This window comes from Hippocampus comes, unplaced genomic scaffold (assembly GCF_001891065.2).
Source record: "Hippocampus comes isolate QL1 unplaced genomic scaffold, H_comes_QL1_v1.1 scaffold388, whole genome shotgun sequence".
Taxonomy (NCBI): domain Eukaryota; kingdom Metazoa; phylum Chordata; class Actinopteri; order Syngnathiformes; family Syngnathidae; genus Hippocampus; species Hippocampus comes.
In genome coordinates, this window is record NW_017804840.1 from 233,177 (window position 1) to 255,320 (window position 22,144).

At 41.4% G+C, this 22,144-nt stretch overlaps 1 protein-coding gene across 2 annotated transcripts in view; it reads left to right on the forward strand.

Annotated features, from left to right (window-relative positions):
* Positions 1 to 22,144, forward strand: part of dicer1 (dicer 1, ribonuclease type III) — a 103,479-nt gene that overhangs the window by 59,811 nt on the left and 21,524 nt on the right. For both annotated transcript variants that reach the window (XM_019869994.1, XM_019870003.1), the window contains exons 19-24: positions 696 to 878; positions 2,274 to 2,379; positions 4,940 to 5,115; positions 6,377 to 7,088; positions 8,474 to 8,626; positions 15,784 to 16,407. In XM_019869994.1, coding sequence (XP_019725553.1) covers positions 696 to 878; positions 2,274 to 2,379; positions 4,940 to 5,115; positions 6,377 to 7,088; positions 8,474 to 8,626; positions 15,784 to 16,407 — 1,954 coding nt within the window. The remainder of the gene's footprint in view (positions 1 to 695; positions 879 to 2,273; positions 2,380 to 4,939; positions 5,116 to 6,376; positions 7,089 to 8,473; positions 8,627 to 15,783; positions 16,408 to 22,144) is intronic.

Here is a 22,144-nt window from a genome sequence, read left to right on the forward strand (position 1 = left end):
TTGAAAATTGTGTGGAAAGTAGTTCTGCAACCAGATCAACGTCTTCTCCTTCGGCCATTTTGGGTTAAAATGCGAGTTAAAATGCTCTAGCAGGCGCTAATCCAATCTTTTTTTTTTTTTAATCTTTATTGAACAAGTTAGGATACAATTCTCAGGAAACAGAAAAGGCGCTAATCCAATCACCGAACGCGCACGGCCAGTCTCGACGTAAGGCCTATGTGCTGTATGTAAAACATACAGCACATTTAAAACTTCGTCCCTCTCACATTTTTTTGCTTTTTCACGGATTTCACTCATCATTGGTTCTTTTTGGAACGTAACCCCCGCGATAAACGAGGGATTACTGTATATATACAGTATATATATATTTGGTGCTCGCATTTGTATTTTTAGGAATTTTCAGGAAAGTCCACTTTCATCTCTGATTGTCCAAAATGATATCTAAACTTTTGTTTGCCACAATAAACCGATGGCTAGGCTTCTCTGTCTTCAAGAGAGATTTATAGGTCTGAGTTGACTTGTTTTTTTTTTTTCAGCTTTCTCAAAGGCAGACTGAAGTGTGAATTATTTTTTTCTGTTTCATCCACCAAGTCAAAATGTACTGTATTTTGTGAATGACTGAATCGCAACAAAATCAGGCATTATGACAGGAGAAATGAATGTAAACACATCTTTTTTTGCTCATCCTCTCCTAGGTACCGTAATTTTGACCAGCCTCATCGCTTTTATGTCGCTGATGTGTACACAGACCTCACACCACTCAGCAAGTTTCCTTCACCGGAATATGAGACATTTGCTGAGTACTACAAGACGAAGTACAACCTGGACCTGTCTAACCTGAATCAGCCACTTTTGGATGTGGACCATACCTCATCCAGGTTAGTAGTATGTGCCTGCTATTTATAACTATGATGAAGTGTTTACATACATTAGTCATGGTGAAAAAAGGTCAATTTAAAATAGGGTTTTTAGGTGGATGGACGGATGGATAGGTAGATACGATAGACAGGACAGAGAAATACCCATTTACTGATCCGCTTTATCCTCACAAGAGTCGCAGGGGGCGCTGGAGCATATCCCAGCTGTCTTCGGGCACTTGGCGGGGGGCACCCTGAACCAGTTGGCAGCCAATCGCAGGGCACACCCAGACGAACAACCATCTGCGCTCACGCTCACACCTAGGGACAATTTGGAGTGTTCCATCAACCTGCCACGCATGTTTTTTGAATATGGGAGAAAACCGGTGTACCCGGAGAAAACCCACGCAGGCCCGGGGAGAACATGCAAGGATAGAGAGATACGATTGATATACTTAATACGATAGATACGTTTGGTCGATACTGTTGATAGATGGATTGCAGTAAATAACCCCGCTCCCCAAAGTTTGCTCAGCACCAAAAAAAATCTTAAAATTCTCTCTGCTCAAAATGCTGAGTGACTCGTAACTCTGGGAAACCAGTAGCAACAGTGCCTGGTGACGAAAACAGTTTCTTACATTTCATGCATATTTCCAATCTCAACACAGTTTTATCTTGTTCAGGGCCGCCTGAGGGATTGAAGGTCACGGGCTTTCAATGTTGGTTTTCAGCCTTGCCGCTTACATCCAGTGGTGAACCCTTTGATGATATTATGGACGGAAGATCCCGAATTTCCAAATTCTTTGCAATTGTCATTAAACTGTTGCGACTATTTTCTTCCGCAGTTGTTTACAAAGGGGTGTACCTCACCCCATCATTGCTTGGGACTGACTGAGCAATTCAGGGAAGCTCCTTATATACCCAATCATGCCACCTGTTCCCTGTGAGCCTGTTCACCTGTGGGATGTTCCAAATAGATTTTTGATGAGCGTTCCTCAACTTCATCAGTCTGTTTTGCCACCTGTCCCAGATTCTTTGGAACGTGTTGCAGCCACAAAATTTTAAGTTAATGATTAATTGCAAAAAGCAAGAACATTTAGCATTTTGAACATTAAGCATCTTTGTGGTGTCCTCAATTAAATATGATTAAATCATAACATTCATTTTTTTAGTTTCAAACAACATGCTAACTACAGTGTGTGTGTGTGTGTGTGTGTGTGTGTGTGTGTGTGTGTGTGTGTGTGTGTGTGTGTGTGTGTGTGTGTGTATTCATATACACATGAATGATAGAGATAATGAGATAATGAAACAGAAAACTGTCAAAATTCTCCTAAGAACTGTATGTTATGTGTTTCTGTTCTCTTCATGCATTAACATTTGTTGAATTTTTCAGCATTACTTGTCTTGTGCTCACAGACTGAATCTTTTAACACCTCGTCACTTGAACCAAAAAGGCAAAGCATTGCCTCTCAGTAGTGCAGAGAAGAGGAAAGCAAAATGGGAAAGTCTCCAGAATAAACAGGTAATGTTTTTTGGGGTATCTTCAAGGCAGTATCTGTCTATGTATGTATCCATATGAACACTGGTACCTTTACTTACGAACGTCTCTTCATATGAAATTTTCAAGTTAGGAAATGCCTCAATAGGAAAATATTGCCTCTTGTTACGAAAGAAATTTCAAGATATTAAAGGTAAAAATGAAAACGTATGGGCTGCTACGAGCAGCTCCGAGTTTCCTGAACGCAACATACTTAGAATTGCTCTGCCATTGACTATTACCAATTAGCTATTGGCTAAGAGAGACCTCTACCGTATGTGTCTATGTAGATAGCTAAAAAGATAGATATGTGTGTATGCAGTGTCCTCGTCATTCGTCCCTCGGGCCATGAGGCGTTCCGATAGTTTTACGTAAATGTGAATCACCCAGGAAAAGTGTTCACCAGTCGGGCGATCGCTCACTATGCTGATGTTTGCTTTGGACATTTTCGAAGGATTGTTCAAAGCCGACAAAAGCAAACGTCCCAATCATGCCACCTGTTCCCTGTGAGCCTGTTCACCTGTGGGATGTTCCAAATAGATTTTTGATGAGCGTTCCTCAACTTCATCAGTCTGTTTTGCCACCTGTCCCAGATTCTTTGGAACGTGTTGCAGCCACAAAATTTTAAGTTAATGATTAATTGCAAAAAGCAAGAACATTTAGCATTTTGAACATTAAGCATCTTTGTGGTGTCCTCAATTAAATATGATTAAATCATAACATTCATTTTTTTAGTTTCAAACAACATGCTAACTACAGTGTGTGTGTGTGTGTGTGTGTGTGTGTGTGTGTGTGTGTGTATTCATATACACATGAATGATAGAGATAATGAGATAATGAAACAGAAAACTGTCAAAATTCTCCTAAGAACTGTATGTTATGTGTTTCTGTTCTCTTCATGCATTAACATTTGTTGAATTTTTCAGCATTACTTGTCTTGTGCTCACAGACTGAATCTTTTAACACCTCGTCACTTGAACCAAAAAGGCAAAGCATTGCCTCTCAGTAGTGCAGAGAAGAGGAAAGCAAAATGGGAAAGTCTCCAGAATAAACAGGTAATGTTTTTTGGGGTATCTTCAAGGCAGTATCTGTCTATGTATGTATCCATATGAACACTGGTACCTTTACTTACGAACGTCTCTTCATATGAAATTTTCAAGTTAGGAAATGCCTCAATAGGAAAATATTGCCTCTTGTTACGAAAGAAATTTCAAGATATTAAAGGTAAAAATGAAAACGTATGGGCTGCTACGAGCAGCTCCGAGTTTCCTGAACGCAACATACTTAGAATTGCTCTGCCATTGACTATTACCAATTAGCTATTGGCTAAGAGAGACCTCTACCGTATGTGTCTATGTAGATAGCTAAAAAGATAGATATGTGTGTATGCAGTGTCCTCGTCATTCGTCCCTCGGGCCATGAGGCGTTCCGATAGTTTTACGTAAATGTGAATCACCCAGGAAAAGTGTTCACCAGTCGGGCGATCGCTCACTATGCTGATGTTTGCTTTGGACATTTTCGAAGGATTGTTCAAAGCCGACAAAAGCAAACGTTCTTGGAGCAGTTCTTGAGAAAACGCCAGGCAAAAACCACTTCTGAGAGAGAACATGACCTAAAGAGGGGAAAAACGATGAGGATGCAGTTAAAAATTAAATGATCATCATTTTTATTCTTTATTCTTTGTTTTTTACGTATGCACAACTCTCATTTATTGTTCAATATTCCTATTGTAACATGTATTTGTTACATATGTGGATGCATTTTTATGCTTTAGAAAAGATTTATGTCTGTATTTATGGGCAGGCTTGGAATGCATTAGGTTAGCAGGTACGTGGCAATATTGCCGTTTTTTTTTTTTTTTTTTTTTTTTTTAATTGACAAAAATGCTTATAATCAATATTCTGATTTCTTGGACGTAGTATTTTAAATGTTCTGTCAAGGGCCTTGTTACAGCTGCAGCAGTTGTGAAAGCTGTATTTAAATAAATCTGTTTTGTATTGTATTCCAAGTGCATCCACTTGGAATACATAACGCAACCACAGCCATTATTGTTGCTTGTATTCAGTGCGCCTAATAATGCGGTGCACACTATATACTGTATGAAAACAGATTGAAAATAGGCCATTCATTGAAGGTGCACCTTACACTCTGAAGCGCCTTACGGTGTGGAAAATACGGTAATATTGGAGCGTCTCTTAAAAGAACAAAACAAAAAAAAAGCCACAGCTGTCGTGTGCAGCTGAAAGTTTTTTGCAAGTGGTGGGAGGACACCCGAGCACCCGGAGAAAACCCTCGCAGGCACATGCAAACTTATGAAGGACCATTAAAAAAGCAAACAAAAAAAAACTTTACACCTCTTCTTTTCACTTATTGGGCAATATGCAAAGTGGGGAAAATGTGAGAAAATCCCATTACGTTTGTTTTTCTATTTATGTTTTCACACAGTCATAACTCTTGGATTCTAAGTGTTGCTTATTATCTATGCAACACACTATACACACATTTGTTTTTGATCAGCTCATGTAACAAGTGTTGTATTTGTTAGATCCTGGTTCCAGAGCTTTGTGCCATCCACCCCATCCCAGCATCTCTTTGGAGGAAAGCAGTGTGTTTGCCCAGTATCCTCTACCGTCTCCACTGCCTCTTGACAGCAGAGGAACTCAGATCCCAGACAGCCAGTGAAGCTGGAGTTGGATCACAAATCCTTCCTCCTGATTTCAGGTATCAAACTACAACAATCTTCCATGTTTGTAGTCTCAACCCAATTAAAGAACAACAAATAACTGCCTTGAAGGGCTCTTTATTCTCCCACCATCGCACGGACGACAACATTGCATCCCGTAACCGACGGGTTGTGCTGCGCGGCACGTCTGCAGTACACATCAGAAATTGTTGCCGTGCGTACAACGCGCATTCTCTTTCGTGATTGTTCCGTTTTTCACATACTGCAATGACAGTCAGCTTTCCCAGCTCGGTTCGTCAATACACAAGGCATCTTGAAGGAAAATTTATTCGTCAACAGGGAAGAGAGGATCCACCCCACACAGCCTATTGTTGATGCCGCGAAACAAGCTAGCTTGGCGGTGGGTGCGTGTGTGTGTGTGTGTGTGTGTGTGTGTGTGTGCGCGTGCGCGGTAAGGGGCGATCCGGGGAGGGTGGCTGAACGAAAAGTAGATCTTCGGTCCAAAAAGTTTGGGCACCCCTGTCCTAGAGGCTTTACACTCGTCCCGTGATTCCCAACCAGTGTGCCATTGTACATTAGTGTGCCATGAGAGATAATCAGGTGTGCCACCCAAAATTATCCATTGGAATTTTTTAGGACTAAAAAATATTTTCTGCTGAAAGATTTTTTTTAATTCCTACCACGTATATTAACAGGCTGTGTGTGTGTGTGTGTGTGTGTGTGTGTGTGTGTGTGTGTGTGTAAAGATGCCCACAGACACACATACCACCGCCTTCTCGATCGATTTCACAATACTGTCCAATGAAATGACATCTTGTCATCTCGGTTACTCCCTTCAGCTCACAGGATAAATCCACTTGTGCTGTCATTGGGGACCCAATCATGTCCTTGAATGAGTACCCGTTGCCTATACAGCACAGGGATGTACAAAACCTCTGAGTCGTTTGGCATTTTTTTTCTGAATACAGTAGTGGGGGTGGGGGACGCGATGTACTGAAGCTGCGATAAATGAAGCGCGATATAGCGAAGGATCACTGTACTGCAACCTGGAACCAGTGTGGCTTGTCATGTGTCTCTACAGTGACTGCAGTCATGTAATTCTGTATGTTTTGCCGCTTTTTTTCACCACACCAAGGCATGTTTCAAATCATTTTTGTGACTTACTGTAATACTCGCCCTGGGACTAATGTGAAGGTAAACAAAACCGAACTAATAATAAAAATTTCCCACTCTTAACTGTTGCGCTCAAGAAATATGATTTATTCAAGTAAAACAGAATATTGCCTTTCTTTCTTCCAGGTATCCAAACTTGGACTTTGGATGGAAGAAATCAATTGACAGCAAAATATTCATCCCATTAACTGAGGATAATGACATTCATTGTGCGAACCAGACACCTTATTCAATTTCTTTAATGGATGACAGTCGTCCTCACCATTCCCAAGCCATCGTCAGTTGTGGCAAGAAGTTTGCAAATGGCTCCACTCTAATTCCTTACAATGGTGGCAGTAGTCTCCCAGAAGGAGAGCACAGTCACCAACATGATTGCCAATGCTCCCAGGGTAGCTTTCTTGAACTGCTTAGCCCTAAAACAATGCAAAGCCCTACCTCAATTCCTGTGCAGCGCTCTCACAGCTTGAAGACTCCCAGCACATGTCCTCCACACCATAGTGATGAATGCACACTAGGAAGGAACTCCGGCCACAGAAATAATGCTACCTCAACCTACAGCCAAGCCGAAGAGGTTCCCAATGCTCACAAAGCACCTTCATATCATTTTGCTGCTGTCCTGCATCCCAGCGAAGTGTCAGGAGACGCGATAAAAAGGCTGGGGCCCAACCCAGGCCTTATCCTGCAAGCCTTGACCCTTTCCAATGCCAGTGATGGTTTCAACCTCGAACGGCTGGAAATGCTGGGTGATTCGTTCCTCAAACATGCCATCACCACATATCTGTTTTGCACCTACGCTGATGCCCATGAGGGCAGGCTCAGCTACATGCGAAGCAAGAAGGTGAGTCCCATAACCACAGTTGAGATTAATCAATGCATTGTTTCATAATTGTGTAATAACGACTCCACTAAAGTATAGATACCCTTAACTTCTACTTAACTAAGGTAACTACGTGTTTTTACTTCATTACTTGACATCCTAGCCAAGGACTAAACGGAAGCTCAGAGGGGATTGGGCTATTGTCCGATGCCGATTCTTCCCTCTGGAATGAACTTAAGTTAAATATTAGGCAAGCCCTCTCTCTGTCCATCTTTGAAACTCTTCTTAAAACACATTTTTATTCTTTGACTTTCCATTTTGCATGAGACCCGAGATTCTTTTTATTTTTTTTATTGTGTTATTTTTTTATGTTAATTTGTATTTGCATATTCACTCTCAATGTTGACATTCTTCATGCATAATTGCAAAATTTGAAATGATTGTTTTCAGCAAATACAGTATTCCAAAATTCCAGGAGTTTGTATGTCAGTTGCACATGTACTGAATCATACAAAATCCAAAACATTTACTTTAGGATTTCCCAAAATATTCTACATCCAATCCATTCCAGACAGCCAAAAATATTAACAAAAAATACATTCACATGAGTCACGAAAACCTGACTTACAAGAACAGTGTTAATTCTTTTTAAATGACGGTACATGAACATTTAACATCACTTTTTCCTTCATTGAAGAGAGTTGATGACCGCCCTGTCAAAAGTCAGGCCTACGAAATAAAGGCATCCCAGTATCATAACAGTGGGACCACACTTGATTCGTCCTTGAGGACGCTTATTTAGGAGTTCCATGCAAATAATGTATGCTTGTTGATTGAGTGTGACATTCAAATGAACCACCATGTGCCCCAAGAAAGTGTGATGAAATATGTTGTTAGATTTCTGCTTTTATTTTGAAGGTCTGATTTTTGAGAGGATGTGTTACCTTGAATACTTCATATCTCATCCATCAACCGAACCGCTTTCTCCTCACGAGGGTCGCGGGCATGCTGGAGCCTACTCGAGCCGACTTCAAGCAGTCGGCAGGGTACACCCTGAACTGCTCGCCAGCCAATCGCAGGGCCCACACAGACAAAAACCCACTCACAGTATGCTTCATATACAACTGAAGAAATAAGTTGGATTAATGTGCAGCGATTCTGGGAATTGAATAGCTGAGTCACATTTTTGTGAAGGAAAATTGAGCAGCTGTCCAAAAACTGAAGCAAAATTAAGACCCCAAAAAATATATTTTTGAAAATCATAGGAAAACTACAGCATTAAAAAAAAACTCAGGTTCCGCAGCAGTTGATAAATTGAATAAATAATTGATGCAATCCAGTTCCGTGTTCTCATTGTTGATGACATGTCTCCTTGCTCTGTCCTGTCCTGCCTGCACAATTTTTAGGTGAGCAACTGTAACCTCTACCGCTTAGGGAAGAAGAAAGGACTTCCCAGCAGGATGGTGGTGTCCATCTTTGATCCCCCAGTAAACTGGCTTCCTCCTGGCTATGTGGTCAATCAGGACAAGACAGTTACCGACAAATTGGATTCAGATGAGGTCAGTGGATTACATGCTGATTCTTGTTCACCTTGTCCACTCGGTTGCCTTTCTTTTTTTCTTTTCTTTTGGTAATTGATTGAACGAATCCACTGAGAAAGAGAGAGATGCTTAGAATGACAGAGAGTCAATGAGTGTCTAGCCATTCCAAGAGAAAAATTGTTTGTTCCGTGCTCTCGTTTGCTTTCAGTTGGGTATATTTATTGAGTCAGGGTGGGAATTGATTAGCGATTCTGATTCCATTGTTGATCGTGTTTATGGTTCCAATTCCTTATCAATTCTCATTGGGTGAGGGAATGAAATAATACAAATCGGTTTGTGCAAAGCGCGCATGCTCAGTGCGAACAAAACACCGAGCGAATGCTCCCAGCGCACTCTGCCAATGTGAGCGCCACTGCCCCCTAATGTAGTCGAGGTGCAATTGCACTTTATTCTAGGACAGTAAAAAAAATAAATAAATCAAAATAAAAAAACATGTTCCCCGAGGCCAAATGCGCCCCCCCTGACGGAGCCTCGCCCCCTGGGCCATGGTTGTCCGTCTGCGTGTGCCCTGCGATTGGCTGGCAACCGGTTCAAGGTGTCCCCCGCCTACTGCCCGAAGACTGCTGGGATGGGCTTTAGCACGCATCGTGACCCTTGGTGAGCAGAACCGGATCAGAAAATGCACGGCTGGATACTAAAAACATTATTTTAATAAGCAAAATATATTATTAGCTACTCAAACAGCGAGTAATAATCGATTCATTGTATTGTAGGCGAAGAGGTCATTGTGAGACTCAACAGAGGCCAAACGTCAAATTAACGGCTCGGGTAGATCTTGTAGTTTTAGAATTCTGGTCGTTCTTGTGTTGAATATAACTCAGAGCTGCAAGCAGCTATGCAGAGACTTTGGCGCCGTGGCCACTTTGGGGTATAGTGTCACATTGGCATACTGGCACATTGGACTTACAAGTTTTTGACAATGGTACAATAAGACACCAACATCAGTTTTTTGTTTTCTTTGTCGTTCTTGCCAGACCTGATGTGTGTGTGAAGCTTGATAAGTTTCCACATATTTCGACCTTCATTTGTGGTCATTGCTCAAGGTTTCTTCTTTTCCCCTGAAATGGGATTTTGAGTTTTGAGAGGCTATTTTGTAGGTATAGGGTCGCTACATCTGCCTCCCATTTTTCGTAGACCTACGTGAAACACAGAACTGGGGCTTGCTTCATAAAATTTCTGGATGGAACTTTTTTTTTTTACACAATCACGAAATAAACCATGAATATATTCAAACGTACCTCCATAAAAATCATCTTTTTTTTCAACAACACATAACCACAGCAACAGTATACAAAATAAAAAGCTTTGGTTTTGCTTTTTGTCTTGAACGTCTTTTGCGGAAACACCCAGTTTCAAGACAATCAAATAAAATCTCTTGTCTTCCCCCCCTCCCCTCCTATTTTATTTATTTGTGTTTTTGTTTTTATGTGACCCGTCTCAAGCTCGTATCCCACCGAGGGATGAATGATTGAAACTGTTGGCAAAGATAGAAAAATACGCATTCACATCAGGGTTCGTTCTAGGTCACAAATGTTCGCCAAACGTTCACAATACCATTTTGTGAGCGTGAGGGATAAGGGCCCTTTTTTTAAAAAACGCAGCTTAAACGGTCTCAAATTCGCCTTGTCTGAGATTGCTTTTTCAGTCCTAAAACGAAGAATCATTCGGCTATTTGCTGGAATGTCTGATTTATGTGAGTGATAACCGCTGCATTATATCCGGCTTTAATATATTGTCCATAAGACCACTCATCAGACCAGGTTTTCTCTTTGTACTGTTTAATTTGCTTGTGTGTGTGCGTGTGTGTGTGTGTGTGTGTGTGTGTGGGGCACAAAATATAAATACAAATAAAATAAACATGAGAAATCTCATGTAACTGGCTCGTCTATATTTCAAATAGTACAGGTAAACAGTCACTTCAATGTCCACACACACCCTACGATCAATGATAGCCTACCACTATAATTGAGGCACTTACTTGCTAATGCACACATACATTGTGAATCGAATCAATTTGTGGAGGAATTCCCCTTCGTTTGGCGATGAGCGTGGGTCTTAAATGTAGGTACGTGGCCTAAACATGCCAAATTGAAATTAAACCACACTAATAAACTAGCCACCAGAGGGTGCTGGAACTGCACAAATGGAAAATAATCTGACCCTTTTAACAGATGGGCTGCTTTTAATGTCATGACGATGGCAACGGCAATTGTAGTATCGCGATATTGCCGTTAAGGTGTCATCCCTATCTAACGTGCCTTGCCTGTTTGACGTGTAGGGAAATCAGGTCCAGACAACACTTAAAATGTTTTATTTATCCACGAAGAGTTTAATGTCTTCAAGAGCCCAAGAGACAGCAGGCATGTCTGTGAAATGAATATTGCCTGGTTGAACATCTTGGTGACCCTCACGAAATGTGTCGTCATCATCATCAAAATGGCACTGGTGTGCCTAAAAAGGGGACATGAGTTGCTGTCTGAAGGGGAAGCTGTAGAGAATAAACATCACCTTATAAAACTGCATTATGTTACTGTATGTGTGCTTAAAAAAAATAAAAGTTATTAACCTCTAAACTCCAAAAAGTGAACGTCTTTAAATATAGCAGCCTTCTGACTAATGACTAATTTTGGTCCGTTTAACCCTTTTAAATTAAAAAGAAAAAAACGACACACTGCACTGCAGGTGGTAAAATTTAGCTGCTGTTAATTAATTGAATAATTTTTATCCATTATTGCTACATCTGTCTGCCTCTCTATATTCATGTGACACTGACATGCCATTTCGCTGCATATTTTTATTTGTTTTTCCACAACTACCGGTACTTTAAAATGATGGTGGCGAGTCATTTTTCCTGGCTAAAAATGTTGCTTCGATATTGATACTAGTGCTTGATGCAACACTACTGTACTTAATGCTGATAATTGTGTTTTGATAAATGCTGGAGTTGGATTTTTAGTTATTGTAGAGCCGTGGTTCTTAACCTTGTTGGAGCTACTGAACTTCACCATTTTCATATGCTCATTCACCAAACAATTGTGCCTCAGAGCCTTATTTCACACATAGTTTGAGCACGCCATAATATCATTCCAAAATATCCTCAAAAGGTTCAGAAAATCTGGAGAAATCACTGTATGTAAGTAGCAAGGCCGAAAACCAACTACGTCAGTTTTTGCCGCCTGAGGGATTGAAGGTCACGGCCATTCAATGTGTATGAGGTGTTTGCTTGTATCGTGCTTTGTTACAGCTGCAGCTGTTGCAAAAGTGCCATATAAATGAAGCTGTATTGTAGAAAGATATCACCACATGGGCTCAGGAACACTTCAGAAAATTAATTTCAGTAAATCCAGTTCGGCACTACATCCGTACATGGAACTTAAAACTCTACAATGCAAAGCAAAAGCCATTTATCAACAACACCCAGAAACGCCTCTGGCGTCTCTGGGCCCGAGCTCAGCTAAGATGGACTGATACCAAGTGGAAAAGTGGTCTGATCAGTCCAAATTTCAAATTGGTTTCGGAAATTTTGGAAGTTGTGTCCTCCAGGCCAATGAGGAAAAGAACCTTCCGGACTGTTATGGACTGTGATGGTCTGGTGCTGGATTGGTGCCAATGGCATGAGTAACTTACATATCTGTGAAAGTTCATGCTGAAAACTACATTCAGGTTTTGGAGAAACATGCTGCCATCCAAGCAATGGTTTTGTTTGGTTTGTTTTTTTCCCATGAACGCCCCTGCTTATTTCAGCAAGACAATTCCAAACCATATTCTGCATGTTACAACAGCGTGGCTTCGCAGTACGATAGTGCGGGTACTCCACTGGCCTGCCTGCAGTCCACACCTGTCTCCCACTGAAAATGTGTGGTGCATTATGAAACGTAGAATACAACAACAGAGACCTCAAACTTTTTTTGTTTTTTTATTTTTCCTTGCGCAAATTGTAATATCGCGTTAAGAAAAGGCAAAGACATGTATGTGCATGTAAATATCTGAAGCATGTGCAAAGTGCACAGATAAATGTCCGATGTGTGAATGAGACAAACAAAATCGGAAACAAACAAAAGGAAGTCTTACCTCAAAGCACAGAGCAAGGGATGACTTGTCAGGAGCATACACATATGAAATGAGCCAGGTGGTTCGAATCAAGAGGACCCTACCTGCCTGAGGAACTGCCCCAGTAGGATGGAAGAGAAGATGCCACAATTTACTTTTGTATTATTGCAGATTTTTAGAAGATTTATAAAATATTAAATGACATTATTAAAAATAAATAAATGCATAGATAAACACATAAATAAAAAAAAAATAAGATCAGCATGGACTTTATCATCTTATAAATAGCTCGCATGCTGAAAAAGTGTGGGCACACTTTTTTTAAACTGTGGTCATGCCCACGTCTCAAAAGAAATGAGTGAAGTTCCAGTGAGACAGCTGAAAGCTCTCTTTCGGTTCAACTTTACTTCCCGGTTACACAACTTGCGGCTGATAACAATACCCAAACTATATGAAATATTCAAGTTGGCCCATCTCACCCCATTTTCCATTTAAATAAGCACAATATCGGGAATTGGAAAATGAGCCTCCCTCGTTCGAATAAGCGATTAGAAGATGGATGGATGGATGAAAAATCTGTTTTTTCTGGGGGGTTCTGCCTGTTTGGTTTGAAAAATGAATGAGTGAGTGATACAAAGATATATAAGGCTCTCATATTGAGAGTTGACGATAACAGATTCCAAATGCCAATAGTGCACTTGAAACAAACTCTACACCTTTTATGTGCTCATTGTAATAGGTAATGGGGGATGAACACACCTGGCAATGGAACAACTGAGCAGCCAAGTGTCCCTTTGTTTTTGTTTCCTTAAAAGAAGGCGTATTTACAAACTGTTGCCATTCCTACACCTGATTTGTCGGTATGTAATTACCGTCAAATTAAAGCTGAAACTCTGCGATTATGGCACATCACCTCTTGTTCGCTGAATTTCAAATCCATTATGTTGGTGTTTTGAGCCAAAAGGATGAGAAATGCCGATGCCCAAATATTTGTGGGACTCACTAATTTTGAGTGGTTAACGCATCGACCTCACAGTGCAGTGGTTCACTGTGTGGAATTTGCATGTTCTCCCCATGCCTGCGTGGGTTTTCTCCAGGTACAGTGAAACTCCTCTAGAACGAAACCTACATGGGCGAAAATACCCCCTAATGTGAAAAAATCTTCATGCATTAACACCATTCCCATTCTACTGCCCCCCCCATATGACGAAAAAAAACCCTGTTGCGTTATACGAAATCATTTTCTCTGCTCCAGCCTCGCGAAGACATTCACTACAACGAAGTCTAATCCAACATCGACCTCTACTGCTTCGTTCGGAAACGGCAACAGCAACCACCACACTGGTTTACATAGTGAACAATGTTTATTTCGGTGATGGCTGCAGTTTCCTGGACTCAACATACTCATATCTGCTCTGCCATTGGCTTACCGAGCATCATCCTGGCCTCCGATTGGCCAAGAGGGACCTCACTGTCTATGTGTGTACATACTGAAGCTAGATCCGTAGAAGATAGAGTGGAATGCATCCGATTAGCTGCTCAGAGTAAATTGCTTATGGCTCGACGGACATTCAAATAAACGAACGTTTCCTCGTATAACAAGTAAAGCATTTTCCTCGAAAATGCTTTATTGTTATCATGCTAAAAACCTTACGCTAACTGGAGTGCTAATGAGAGAGAGAAGCGCTCCAGTTAGCGTACGGTTTTTAGCCTTCGAGAGCTAACTATGGCCATCGAGGACTACGAAGCGTCCTGTGGCTGGCTTAAAAGTTCATTGCATGACATCAGCTGAGCAACGCTGTCTTGGGTGAAGATCGAGGGGAGGTCGAGTTCGAGACAGTGAGATGGTGGATAGGAAAGCCACCGTGTCCAGGAAGTATTTGTTATTGTTAGATTCAGACGACTGGTTTACACATGCGCAGTAGTCCAGGAAGTATTTGTTATTGTTAGTTTCAGACGCAGCAGGAACATTGCATTGCTAAAATGCTCCAAAACGGACCTTTGGATGTCAAGCAGCTAAGACAAGAAGAGCTCTGATGCTGGAAGAGAGGATAAAAGTGATCAAAATGAAAGACTGAGCAAGCAAAATAAGACATTATCCAAGAAAATGATGTAAGTGAAAGTGAATGCTGATCGTAAATTTTGCAATTTCTTTCCATTTTTTTCTTTCTACACTGACAATATGAAGTGTCAAATAAGTGTGTGCTCATACATGCACTATTGGAATAAAAATAGAGTACACATACGTTTGTGTGTGCGTGTACACATACGTTTGTTTGTGTGTGTGTGTGTGTGTGTGTGTGTGTGTGTGTGTGTGTGTGTGTGTGTGTGTGTGCGCTTACATCTGAGATCAAATTTGTTGCAGTGAAAAAGCCCCTGTTGTGAAAAATTTCTTGCTGCAAACATGATTTCGTTGTCGAGGAGTTTCACTCTACTCCTCCCACATTCCAAAAACATGCATGGCAGGTTAATGGAACGCTCTAAAACAGTGGTTCCTAACCTTGTGAGAGGCACCGAACCCAACCAGTTCATATGCAGATTCACCGAACCCTTAGTGAAAAATAAAAATTTGATTCAAGAAATGTTCCTTCAGTTTTGCTGGTGCGAGACTAGAGTTGTTCAACTTGGCATGACAAATCATGCAGGTAGGATGCTGAGTCCAATCATGTTCCGTGATACATGTGAATCCATGTGGTACATATTTGTTCGACCAGGCTGTGTTGAACCTCTGAGACTGATTCATCGAACCCCTGGGGTTCGATCAAACCCAAGTTAAGAACCACTGCTCTAAATTGTCCCTAGGTGTGAGTGTGAGCGCGGATGGTTCTGTGTGCCTTGCGATTGGCTGGCAATTGGTTCAGGGTGTCCCCCTACAGCCCGAAGACAGCTGGGATCGGCTCCAGCACCACCCCGCCCCCGCGACCCTTGTGAGGATAAAGCGGATCAGAAAATGGATGGATGGAGTCATATTCGCCTTGATATTTTTTTTTTTCAAAGAACGATATTGTCCACATAAATATTGTTATTTGTATAGTCACTTATGATGTCTGCCTTACTTCATTTAGGCCAAAGAAGAGCTTCTGTCTAATGGGCGCTGTGCTGATGACTGTGCTGAAGAAGTGAACCAGATCAATGATGAGGGAGACCTGCTTTCAAAGGATGAACCAAAAGATGAGGTGAACATGGAGGATGACCTGGAGTACTACAAGGAGCACATCAAATTCATCGACAATATGCTGTTAGGATCTGGTGCATTTGGTAAAAAGATATCTCTGAGTAGCTACCCACCCTCTCAGCTCACTGCCTCAGGCCCATCAGCAGCCATTGAGACCCCATATGAATGGAAGGCCCCAAAGAAAATCCCCTATGCTTCGGCCCAGCACCACTCGGAGCCCATATCCGCAATGTCTTCGGCCGAGGACTTTGACTACAGCTCATGGGATGCGATGTGCTACCTGGACCCCAGCAAGGCAGGTGAGGAGGATGACTTTGTGGTGGGTTTTTGGAATCCATCAGAGGAGAACTACGGCACCGAGCTTGGAAAGCAGTCCATCTCTTACGACTTGCATACAGAGCAGTGTATAGCAGATAAGAGCATCGCTGACTGTGTTGAGGCTCTGCTTGGTTGCTATCTGACCAGCTGTGGAGAGAGAGCTGCCCAGATGTTCCTGTGCTCACTGGGCTTGAAGGTGAGGTGACTCGATATTTCTTGCCTAACTACTTCGAACAGCAGGGATGTTAAACTCATTTTTGTCGTAGGCCACAATGTTGTTACAATTTCCCTCAAAGGGCCATTATGACCGTGAAACCTTATACTGTACTGTACATGTTTAATCACCCCTTTGTAATATTACATATACAGTAGGGAATTTATGTATAACTACTTTTAAAATCAAAAGTCAGGAATAGTAGTTTGTTCAACCATTTGTTCAAAAACTTCTGTTGTAGCATAAGAAAATGCTCTCAAAATCGTAACTTTTTGTCTAACAATTTGACATTTTGGTACATATTTTCGCAAGAATCATGGAAGTTGACTGTGATTTTCTTTCACGGGCCACATGATTTGACGTGCGGACCAGATCTGGCCCCCGGGCCTTGAGTTTGATAGTCATTTAGAGTATGAATTCCAAATGCATGTGTCACTTACTCATAAGCACCTCCTTCTATAAATACGCAACCTTTCAAAAGTTTGGAACTACTTAGAAATGCTTATTGTGTGCGTGCGTGCGTGCGTGCGTGCAACGTGCGCTTTGCTGACGAATGATGGGTAGCTAAAACCAAAAAATGGCGGACGAAGGACTGATGTATGTGGGTTTTCGTTCGTTTGTGTAACCGTCACAAACCAGGTCAAGTGCGGATGGGCCTCTCAGTCCATCACTGATGGACGCCCGTTTTGCTAACGCCTGACAGAAACACACCCCGCCTGTCTCGTAGGTTTGTTCACCGAGATTCTTCGAGATTGACTAGATATGTGAGTGCTCCCTTTTTAAAATAGGATCTTGCAGGGACTGTGATGGCCGACTGCAAAAATCTGCAAACTGTTCATAGTCATTACTCTATAAGGCGTAGAAAAAAAAGTTTCCAGTAACCCGACCCGAGTTTCTACGTCGAAAAAAAAACTTTACGGTCGGTATTTTTTTCAAACAACCCTCTACATTTTTGTGTAGAGGGTTTACATCGGTGCAAACTCTCGCGATATTCACATAGAGCGCGTGTGTCGTTTGCCCTGTTGTCTGTCAACAACATTGAAACATGGCGGCGGCCACGATCTCCGACGACAGTTTCAACCGCGTTTTCTGTGTTACAGTCGCGTGCTCGCACCATAATGTTAAGAAAATAGCATCCATTGATGTATCGAAAAAATAAAGCGAACTATTGGATGAACACCACGGGCCGAGTAAAAACTGAGGGCGGAGGAGGACGGCGGAGGAGGACGGCGGAGGAGGACGGCGGAGGCGGCGGCGCGCCCCGGCCCCCCGAGTCCGGAGCAGGGAGAAATTTCATCTTTTTTGTTTGGCCTAATCATAATATGTTATTTTCATGTATGTTATTGCTTCAACCACGTAAAATTGAGAATGTAGTCATACAAAATTAAATAATTTTTTTTTCACATGAAATTTGTTGTCGTTGAACAGCAATGCATCCAGCCATCTATTCATTTCCTGAACCGCTTTTCCTCACCAGGGTCATTATACAGACAATTTTCTGATTGAATTTTGTATCCATTCTTACCCTCTTAATCAGGGGTACCCATTACGTTGATCACAATCGACTGGTAGCTCGCCAACTGGTCTCAAGTCGATTGTGAGGGGTGTTGAGCAGTGGTTCTTAACCTTTTTAGAGGTACCGAACCCAACCAGTTAATATGCACATTCACCAAACCCTTCATGAGTGAAAAATAAATATAGATACCGTATTTTCCGCACTAAAAGGCGCACTGGATTATGAGGCGCACCTTCAATGAATGGCCTATTTTGTAAATTTTTTTTCATATATTGGACGCACTGGATTATAAGGCGCAATCTGCAATGCATCCACTAGATGGAGCTATGCTTCTTGTTTGACTCGAGAGGCGTTCATGACCGCCTCCGAAAAACGTAAATTATTTCAACGAAACTATGAAAATTGAAAATAATGCATCAAAACAGAAAATCAAGCGAGGAAATCACAAAATAAATTCTATAGCCCCCCTACAGAATTTATTTTGGCATTTCCTTGAGCGTAGTTCCAACAGAACGATCAGATGTTGTCTTGTTGTCTGTTTAAAAGGGAGGAAATTTCATCTGTGCTGTATACAGCACATTTGACAATAAAGTTGTACTTGGCTTGAGATGTCAGTAAAATGTAGGAGACTGGACTGTCTCAGAAGTGTTTATTTATTCGTTTGTTGTGTACTGTATTCACAAACGAATCACAAAAATCAAATCACAAAATAAATTCTGTAGGGGGGCTACAGAATTTATTTTGTGATTTCCTTGCGTGAGTTTCTGTTTTGATGCATTGTTTTCACTTTTCGTAGTTTCATTGAAGGAATCGTTAATTTACGTTTTTCGGAGGCGGTCATAAACACCTCTCAAGTCGAACGAAAGGCATGGAGACGGACAAAGACATACCTCTATTTGTTGAGACTGTGAAAACCATTAATAAAATGTGCGTTTTAAAAAAACACCACAGCTCTCCTTTTTTCGGAGCTGCAACAAAAACGTATTTAATAAAGCAGCGACACAGTTCACTGAACCAACAGCAAGTTTTAACATTGTAAGCATGTCTCCAGCAAGGAGCCATCTTGGGGTCGACGTATTACCGTAATGACCATACACAAGGCGTCCCAGATTTTAAGGCGTGCGGTGAGCTTTTACGAAAATACTTTTTGGTGCGCCTTGTAGTGCGGAAAATACGGTATATATTTTTTATAAATTCAAGATTTTAAAAAAAAAGGACATTTATTAAAAACAGAAAAAAGTAAATAAAATGTCATGAGATAAGTATAATTTTTTTTTTTTTTTGTACGACGTACTGTCATGACAGTTACACGTTGACTACTAAGCAAACTAAATTTCCCACAGCACTGATTGGACAAGCAATGTAATGTGATCATCTGCAGCCAGTGATGGACAAGCGGGCGTGTCATAACTAATTAACATGTTGAGTCGCATGTGTCTTACCCTCGACGGCACAGGCTCCGTCGAACCCCTGAGACCGACTCACCGAACCCCTGGCGTTCGATCGAACCCAAGTTTAGAACCACTGGTGTAGAGGAAAAAAAAAACCCAAACATTTGTGTGTCTCTGCATGTTATTCACATATTTTTTGTGTTGATGCGCACTGCCCCCTAATCATCCTATAAGTCTCACTTTCACAAACAGTATTTGAAAAAAATAAATAAAATATAGCAGGTCACCTTTAACCTACGGTTGCGCGTGACCTACATCACCGGAAGTTGTTTGCGCTCAGCAGTCAGCAATTGCAGCTTGCAATCAGAGCTGTTGCGATATACCTTTTATTGTCATTATTATCATTCAAAGTTTATTTCGTGTACAATTCACTGGTGGCACTCGCAAAGAATGGGAATCTGAAGGGCCGAGAGAAGCATTTTAAAACGGTACACATGAGCTACGATAGTTAACGGGCTGCAAAAGTGCGCTGCATGCATCCGCGTTAGGTCTCCCACTTAGGTAGGCAGTCTATTTTTCTGTTTCGTTCAGGGCCGTTATGGCTGTTGCTCATCATGGCATGTGTGCGTATGTGCATGTGTGTGGTAACGGGGCGATCATGGGAGGTTGGTTGATCAAAAAGTAGATCTTTGGTCAAAAAAGGTTGGGCATCCCTGCTCTAAATCATAAAATATATTGTGTGTTTAGGTGTGGCCATTACAATGCTGTAAAATCTGATTCTTCACCCCGACAATACTCTGTGCTGTAACTTTACTCAGATGATCATTTCTTATCAAAATTTGACACATTTGAGGAGAGTCACACTTTTGCACCTTTGTCCTAGACCAGCCTGCCTCAACTGGCGAAACGCGATCCACTACCGGACCACGACCTCCTCTGTCCGGACCTCCTCTGTCCGGACCCTCGGCAAATTGTATGAAATAATAATTTATAAAGTGATTTTTACGTTATACATTTTATATTTGTGGACTATAATCTGCGCATTACCGCAATCGTTTGTTAAAATTATCCGTTGTATTCTTCGCATGCACTAACAGATGTATTGCAGAGGACCGCAGCAGCGCGACTGTGTGTTGTATAATGTTTGACTAACTGGAGACCCTGGCTGAGCAGGGCATGTCGGCGATAATGATGCGCTGATTGGCTCCTCTGAATTTAAGGTCTGCCCATACATAAGCGTCAGCATATACGATGCGCTGATTGGCTCCTCTGAACTTAAGGTGTGCCCATACATAAGCGTCAGCACCCGTCTATCCCAAAACACAGGCATTCAAAATGGATGATTGTGTCAGGAAACAGACGCATGCACGACGCCACAGTGTGCTCACAGCTTCAGTCCAGGAGAGCCGCACACAGACAATTAGACAAGACAAATCGCGGGAGGTTTCGATTGTGTGCAGTTTTGCTCCCATCTACCCGGGGATCTTTGCAGCTGTTTAACAGCAGAACACCGCAACATGGTAAATGAACATCACAATGGCGTCCTCAAATAATATTTGCATGCCTCAAACATTGCATTCACCTTTAGTGGAAGAACAGCACTGCACATTACTGTGCTCCCTTGTGTCAGTTTTTAAACTGGTTCTTAACTCCTCTTCTGATATATTTTTTAGTGATTTCAGAGGGGATGTTGAAAAGGGGAATTGTACAAATGAGAAGGATATTTTTGTTTTCATGTTTAGTATTTATTTTGGTAAAATGAGTATTTTGTTTTGTTTTTGTTAAATTAAGGGAAAAAAAGACAACTACTGTTTAACAAAGTTAAAGTAAAAATGTCTTATTTCCCTATAAGGGCTATTTCTATTATTAAGCAGGCACAACTTAACAAAATAAAGGAGTTCCTGTGCCTCAACACAATACCTCTCATTATTTGCTGTGTACTGGCAAAGTGAATAATTGTTATTTTCATGCACCCCTTTATTGGTTGGTTGTGAGGAGTGTTGATTTGTATAAGCTTGGCTTGACCATACGAAATGGACATATAGCCCTGCTCCCCATGACCGCCGTGCATGGGACCGGACCTTGGTCTTATTAAAAAAAAAAAAAAAAAAAAGTGGACCTACAGCATTTCTAGTTGAGGACCCCTGTCCTAGACTCTCGCACCTGGAGGATTCACCCTAATGTCTTCAAAATTCAGCTGGACCATCTTAAGACCTGGGACACCAACAGGGAAAAAGATTTCAGTTTTCAAAATACTATAAGATGGGGGCAGGGCATCAAAATTTACATTTAATGTTTCACTATAAAGAAGGAAACGCTTATTAACTCCCCTTCACGTGTTATAAAAAAATCCCAAACTTCACATGTATATAAGTAGTCAAGGCCTGAAGACACCTGTATGACTATATTTTGTTATACAATATTGAACCACCACGTGGCGACAAGAAATGTCTTATTTTGCATTTTAATGTACTGCACTGAGCCCGTTGAAAAAATCCAACTGAAAATTGATCAGAGTAGCCTCGAGATGTTTATCATGCTTTACGCTACGCAGTGAAACTCCTCTACAACAAAATCATGTTTGCAGCAAGAAATTTTTCACAACAGGGGGTTTTTGACTGTAGCAAATTTGATCTCAGATGTAAGCACACACACACACACACACACACACACACACACACACACACGAACACAATCGTATGTGTACACGCACACACAAACGTATGTGTACTCTATTTTTATTCCAATAGTGCATAAGTATGAGCACACACTTATTTGACACTTCATATTGTCAGTGTAGAAAGAAAAAAAG